The sequence below is a fragment of the Helianthus annuus genome, chromosome 13 (assembly GCF_002127325.2).
Source record: "Helianthus annuus cultivar XRQ/B chromosome 13, HanXRQr2.0-SUNRISE, whole genome shotgun sequence".
In the NCBI taxonomy this organism is placed as follows: Eukaryota; Viridiplantae; Streptophyta; class Magnoliopsida; order Asterales; family Asteraceae; genus Helianthus; species Helianthus annuus.
In genome coordinates, this window is record NC_035445.2 from 65706974 (window position 1) to 65715062 (window position 8089).

Below are 8089 nucleotides of genomic sequence, written 5' to 3' on the forward strand. Positions count from 1 at the left end.
TCCTGCCGCAACGCGCGGGAGGAAAATAACTAGTAATAATAAAATTTGTATGCACACATGTAAATAAGTTCATCATACTCAGTAAATCCCACCAATAGCAAAGTTAAGGTAAGTTTTGAGGAGGGTAAGATGTAGACAACCTTACCTCTACCCCATAGGAATAGAGAGGCTGCTTCCAGTGAAACCCCCGGCTCGATAGTAGTTTTGCATCAAGCCTTGGACATAAGGCACATAACACTCAGTAATTGAGACAACTGCCGATTAGTGCATGTACCCCCTTATCTTTCGGTTGTCAACGCCACCACATGATACATAATTAAACATCCCCTTTTTTAATATTATTTCCAAGAAGTAATAAAATAACTTTAAAATTAGTACACATGTAAATAAGTTGTAAAACTAAATTACACATATATAAAATATGGCGAGTATTTAATTACACGGCTTTTTACACATATGTAAACTTTTTTACATGTATGTATGTTTGATAAATAAATAACAATAGACGAGTGTTGAGTTGACATGTTTGATAAATAAATAGTAAACAAGTGATGAGTTGAGAAAAGCATGTTTGATACGGTCATTCACAATCGATTTTCTACTCCATCTTTATAATTACATAAAAAATACTATTATTTCTCTCTTTTTTTCAAATAGATAATATTGTTTATACTTTTATAGTTGCTTTTTTTTCTTTTTTCAACTCACAACCACTTCAAAAAATATTAAAAAATTATAGAGGGTAAACAATAACCCTTCAAATTTACTATGAACGGTTACATTTTTTCTCTTATCCACTCACAACCACTCTAAAAAATTAAAAGGATACAATCGCATAAATATAAAGATTTGATTGTGAATGCTCGTGACGAGTTGAGAATAGCGAAACTCGGGCTTGTAAAATTAATAGAAACCAGACTAAAGTTATAATCATAGAACTCGTTTATAATAACCGATGCTATTATGTGAACGAAAAATATAATTTTAACCCAGAACAAAATGCGGTGTCACTATCATCGTTATTTTACATTAATATTATTTGAATCACTTGCAGGATAAATCAATATGAGAGTAAAGTAAATTATTTTTGTTTTTTGTTTTTTGTTTTTTGATACAAATCACCACATTATTTTTGTTTTTTCATACAAATTTTATTATTTAATTCATTCGGATTTAAAAGGATTTAAAAGGCAAAAAGTATAAATTAAAACCAAATAACATATTAATCACCCAAAACAAAACTAAAATAATCAAAGGTGCAGATTAACATCTACACCATTACAACTGTCACCTGCTTCTTCAATCATCCTTGTTTCATTGTTACCAACATTTCTGAATTCCAGTGGTCCTCCAGAATAAAACCTACCCGGAAACCTTAGTGGAACACCAGACAGTACCCGTGGTGTCGATGGTGGATATATATAGTGATCCACCACCGGCACCAGCGGTTGTTGAAAGTGTCCAAATCTTGTAGCATGTGCATTATGCATGGTCACTGGCGTTGCAAAGCGCCGGTGATTATTGGTCGTGAAATGCAAACTTTTTAATCTTTGACGTTCTTTCTTGTGTGAATTTTGATGGCCCCCTAATGCTTGAGAATTGGTGAAGTCTCGTTTGCAGTATTGGCACTCGTATCTTTTGTTTTCGCAGTCTGGTTGTGTCGCAGGAGTTGTGTCGAGGTCACTGACCGCGACACCAAACAGCTTCACCGAGGAAGAGAATGAGGGATTTTGGTCATGTAAGTTATGGGAGTTTTTCTCTATTGGTGATGAGGAACTCTCGCCCATTGTGGATGTTTATATAAATAATAATGGGATGAAAAGCTTGTTAAAATATAATGAAGTGGAAACCGATATATATAAACATTTTAAGTAATGATTATATAGTTCTAAAAAGAAATGTATTCTTATGGTTCATTGTAAAAAAAATTAAATTATATATTATGGGGTTTAGCAGTGTATGTGGTCATATATTTACTCTAATTATAATTTATTTTTCTCTTTTATTATATTATAGGATGAAATAATAAACAACGTTTAATATGGTACATACTCTTGCTAGGGCGGAGCTAGTATATTAGAAGGGTAGCACCGGTTACCCCTCAACCCCATCTCAGTACCGTTTTTATAGTGTAAAAAAATTCGATTTTATACAAAGCATACCACTGATCCTAAAAAAAAATTGGGATGCACCTGAATTTTTGGGCTAGCTCCACCACTGACTCTTACGTCGAAGCTAGTGCGCTCATAGAAGAACCTCCCACCTCTTACTATGACGAGGCTAAAAGCTAGCTACTTCTGTATTATGTGTACAAGTCTGGAGAAGTTCAACAAACGAGGTCCTACAACCCATATAGCAATGTTATCAACGTATCCATGCCTACCAATATTTTGTACATCGTCAATCGATAGTTGTTTAAAACAAAATTTAATATCAAACGGACGACTTCTTTAACTGAAAAAGAGACTTGATTTCGAATTACTAAAAAGCTAATATAACTAATTAGGTTTTGCTTTGATGATACATAAATCTCTAATCTCGTATATAAAAGATATCTCAATGCGTAATTCTACTTGAGTTATCAAGTACACACACAGGTATCCCACCAAACATAGACCTCAATAAATTTGGTAGGGGCGTAGGGCATATTCTGCTTTTATCATGATATATATGGTCTAGCTTTTCAAGTGTAGACAATACAACATTTCATTTTGCTTAAATGCAACGAGACATCGTAAATGTGACACTATGACACCACTTTGTGGTGTTGCTAATGTTGGTGGGAACGACGGTGTTGATAATGATGGCTATTTAGAGCCACCTACGCATGTGATCAGTCATTCCACTAACAATTACGAATTATGATATAAGGTTGGCTTTCAATCAACCGATCATTAGTGTCACTCGATAGAAATGTGTCATTATTGTGGGTGTGTCAAAATGGTATGGATAAACAGACGAACACACAAAATAGCGACAAAAAACAAGCGACAAAACTTTATTATTTACCCAAACCGAAAAACTCCCCCCAATACCCTTGATCTTACAAACAGTAAGATCTGATAACAAGTATAGAACAACGATCACCGGTACAAACAACCTGATGATCAAAAACAGTGATCACACACGATCACTAGATCTATCAAAGATCTAACAACAGATATATCAAAACAAAAAAAAAATACAAAAGAAGAACAAAGCAGAAAGAACTAATCTGCTGAAACTCTTGAAGAAACTACTGATATACAGCCACTTCAATCGAACATGAAGAAGAACAATATGTGTAGATCCACAGATATGCGAACACACCACACCAGAGAGCAACCAACAAATTTGGGGAAGAATCTTGAAACCCTAATGCGCATACTTAGCCTTTTATAACCCATGTACATAAGAATTTACATAATAGTCCAAAACTATGCCACATGATGATCGGGACCCTTAGAAAGTTACATAATACACCCTTGACTTCCAGTTGTATTCCAATTACTCACAACAACCATCAACCAGTTATAACAACCAATTATTCCAACATAAACAAACTCTTAGGCCCAAAAATTTATAACACACAATCCCAATAAGCATACCAGACCCAGATAATAATAACAGGCCCAGATAACAACCAACATATGAATGAGAATTACTTGTCATCTTTCAACATCCCCCCTTCATTCATATGTTTGAACAAATTAACCAGACCCAATCTATCACAGAATATCTCATGCTGTGATACAGACAACCCTTTAGTAAACACATCTGCAAGTTGACATTTTGTGTCAACTTTCTCAGGACGTATCAAACCGCAGGCAACTTTCTCTCTCAAAAAATGCAGGTCAAGTTCAAAGTGTTTTGTCCGTTCGTGAAACACGGGATTTGCAGCTATAGACATAGCTGCTTTACTATCACAAAATAAATTAACAGGTAAACTAATATCAACTTTAAGCTCTTTCAACAAGTTCAAAATCCACATTATTTCACACGTAGCCGAGCACATAGCCCTGTATTCTGCCTCGGCAGTTGACCTTGACACAACACTCTGCTTTTTACTCTTCCACGACACCAAAGACGAACCCAAAAAAATGCAATAACCAGTTACGGACTTTCGAGTGACCAAACATTTTCCCCTGTCTGAATCAGCATAACCCAGCAACTCTAACTCATTTTCTGATTTAAAATTTAACCCTTTACCCGGACAAGATTTCAAGTACCTAAGTAACCTTAGAGCAACTTGTAAATGTGACTCTGTCGGGCTATGCATAAACTGACTCAGAAACTGGACAGCATATGATATATCTGGTCTGGTCAAAGAAAGATATATCAACTTTCCTATTAGTTTTTGAAAACCAGTAATATCTTTTAGCAAAATTGAATTTTTCTCAGTTTTAGACGACACTATATAACTTTGTTCAATAGGAGTCGTAACTGGTTTACATCCTAATAGACCGAATTCATTTAGTAACTCCATACAATATTTTCGTTGATTCAAACAAACACCACTTTTATCATATAAAACTTCTATCCCAAGAAAGTATTTTAGTTTGCCTAGATCTTTTATCTTAAAACTATCACTTAACAGCTTTTTTACCTTATTTATTTCAGCAACACTATTACCAGTTAATATTATATCATCCACATACACAAGTAAAACCACAAACACAGAATCATTGCTTAAAATAAACAAGGAATGATCACATAAGCTTTGTTTAAACCCAATTTTTCCTAAAACTTCAGTCAATTTTTCATTCCACTTCCGTGGTGCTTGTTTGAGTCCGTATAAGGACTTAACAAGCTTGCAAACCTTGGTTTCATTCTTAGAATAATAACCTGGGGGTAACGACATATACACGTCTTCAGTTAAAGAGCCATACAAAAATGCATTATTAATATCAAGTTGAAACATAGACCACTTATTTTTAACAGCAAGAGATATAACACATCTAATGGTAACCATTTTAACAACAGGAGAGAAAGTTTCACTAAAGTCAATACCTTCTCTTTGATTGTAGCCTTTAGCTACTAATCTCGCTTTAAATCGTTCAATCTCGCCACTGGCCTTATACTTGACCTTATATACCCATTTGCACCCAATAGGTTTCCTATTGGGTTGCAAATCAACCAAAACCCAAGTATTATTTTTAAATAAGGCCTCCATTTCAGCATTCATGGCCTCTACCCACCTAATATCTTTGGAAGCCTCGTTATAACTAACTGGTTCAATCACTTTTTTTAAAGAACTAACAAAACTGTAATTTTCAGCAGACAGACATGAGTAATTAACGACTCTATCTATCCCATATTTAACTCTACCATCAAGCACAAAACCATCCAATTTTTTTGGTATAGACACAGCCCTATTAGACCTTCTAGATCCAGTTTGGACTCCCTCAGAAAGGTTGGTCTCTTCATTTGAGATCCTAGTGTCCTCAACCCTGCTATTATCCTCACTACTACTACTCTCAACCCTAGTTTCTAAATGTTCTGTTTCATGACCATCCTGACTAGAGGAGGCAGATGTAGAAGGATGATCTAGCTGCTGATCATCACTAGGATACTCATGAGAACCAATAACCTTCTCTTCATCATCGGGAAGAAGAGAAACTTTAGGCACACTTATTTCAACACAATCAAAAAAGTTAACATGATTTAACCTTTTATCAACAGAACTTTCTTGATTTATAAACTGTTTTGTTTTAAACGGATAAACATTCTCATAAAACTTAACATCTCTTGAGTAGAAAACCTTTTTACCATCCAAACTCCAAAGTTTGTATCCTTTTTTAACCTCCGAGTACCCTATTAATACACACTTATCAGCATGATAAGCGAATTTATCTGATTCATTTAAAATTGTGCTAAAACAAAGACACCCAAAGTTTCTCAAATGGGACAGAGAAGGTTTAAAACCAAAAACAACTTCATATGGACTTTTACCACCTAACACGGACGACGGCAACCTGTTAATTAAATAGACAGCAGTTAAAACACTATCAGACCAAAACCTAAGAGGCAAGCCACCCTGTAACATCAACGATCTAGCCAAGTTTAACAAATGTCTATGTTTACGTTCAGCCACACCATTCTGTTGTGGTGTGTATGAACAAGATGTCTGATGAAGAATACCTTTAGTTTTAAAAAAAATTATTCATTTAACTGTTTACAAATTCCGTTCCATTGTCACTTCTAAAAATCTTAATCTTAGTTTTAAACTGAGTTAAGACCATTTCATAAAAAACACATAAGTTCTCAAAAACTTCCATTTTAGTTTTCAAAAGATAACACCAAACCGTCCTCGAAAAATCATCTACGATAGTTAAAAAATATTTGAATCCTTCATAAGATGAAACCTTATAAGGACCCCAAAGATCTAAATGAACAAGATCACCAACACATTTTGACTTATGTTCACTTATAGGAAACGGAACCCTAACCTGTTTGGCTTTATGACACACTTCACACGGATCATGATCTAAACTGTTAATCCCTATATCATGTTTTAACAAGGCTAGAACCTGATCCGAAGGGTGACCAAGCCTACTATGCCATAAATTGGTTTCTAAAACACTACTAAAACAAACTCCATTTGAATTACCATTCATTCCTACGAAATACAAACCGTTATCCTGGCTACCAATCATTAGGACTTTCCCTAATTTGGAATCCTGTTATATACAATTTTCTTCATTAAACACAACAGAAACATGATTATCCTTAGCAAGTTTATGAACAGACAACAAGTTCACACAATAATCAGGGACATAAAACACATCTTTCAAAATAATACCATCAATTAACTTTAAGTCTCCAATTTTTAACACTTTCACACTTGTACCATTTGGATGACTAACACTTATATCAAATTCTGACACATCAACACAGTTATACATATTTATATCAGTTTTAGACATATGTTGATTAGCACCAGAGTCAACTATCCACCTATGACTACTACCAAAGTTGGCAAAACTAGAACAACTAACAAAACTACCAGCAAAATTACAATTACTAGTAAACTTACCTCCAACATTGGAAGCCTGAGACTCATTTCCAGGTTTCTCACCAACAAGATGTAACAACTTAGTAATCTGTTCTGAAGTAAACGGTAAAACAGAAGTACCAACAGAAGAAGTAGACCCAACAGTAGCATTAGACTTATTATTTCCAGAATTACCTTTACCCCCCTGATTACCAACCCTCCTTTTAAACCCTGGAGGATATCCTATTATTTCAAAACACCTTTCAATTGTATGACCAATCAGATTACAATGTGTACATTTTAAATTTTGGTTAGGCCCTCTAGACACTCTCTTCTTAGGATCAAAGGACTGATTAGACTTAGACACATAAGAAAGACCTTGTCCTTTAATACTACCACTAGCCATCCTATGTGACTCTTCCCTAGACACAATAGAAAAGGCCACCTTGACTGAAGGAAATGGTTCTCTGGTTAATAAACTTGTTCTTACAGGCTGATATACATCATCTAAACCCATAAGAAATTGCATAAGTTTTATTAATGTTGTAAAATCATTATAATCTTTAGCAGCTTTACAAGAGCATGAAGGCAGTTGAAGCATAGCATCAAACTGCTTCCACATCGTTGTAAGCTTATTATAATATTCAGCAACTGAACTTCCATTTTGTGAAATACAATTTATCTTTTTGTATAAATCATAAACCACTGAACCATCAACTTTATCAAAAGATTCCTTCAAATCAAGCCAGACTTCAGATGCTAGTTTAGAAAACACTTGACCCAAAAATAACTCATCAGAAATAGAATTTAGCAGCCAAGTCAACACAACTGAGTTACACATATCCCATTGAGCAGCTAACACATCATCATCCTCTGATTTCTCACATTTACCATCTATAAACCCATATTTGTTCTTAGCTTCTAACGCAAGTTTCATTGCACTTGCCCAGACAGTGTAATTTTCTGTTCCTTTAAGTTTTATACCAACAATAGTTAACGCACTCGAATCACTAGGGTGCAAATAAAGAGGCGACCCTATATCTAATTTGCTAATAAGAGTAATGGAGGTACCCTCACCATCACCCATGATAACACACACAGAAGAACAACAACAAA

General features: G+C 34.7%; 1 protein-coding gene across 1 annotated transcript; it reads right to left on the minus strand.

Moving 5' to 3' along the window:
- Positions 1-1250: 1250 nt before the first annotated feature.
- Positions 1251-1787, minus strand: LOC118485770 (zinc finger protein 8-like). Its single transcript, XM_035982214.1, has one exon. It carries the CDS (start codon positions 1785-1787, stop codon positions 1251-1253), a length of 537 nt encoding a protein of 178 aa, XP_035838107.1.
- Between the last annotated feature and the right edge of the window lie 6302 nt (positions 1788-8089).

What these genes read in the sequence shown, in the direction of transcription:
- LOC118485770 (XM_035982214.1), bottom strand. Translation starts at nt 1,787, where the DNA reads ATGGGCGAGAGTTCCTCATCACCAATAGAGAAAAACTCCCATAACTTA.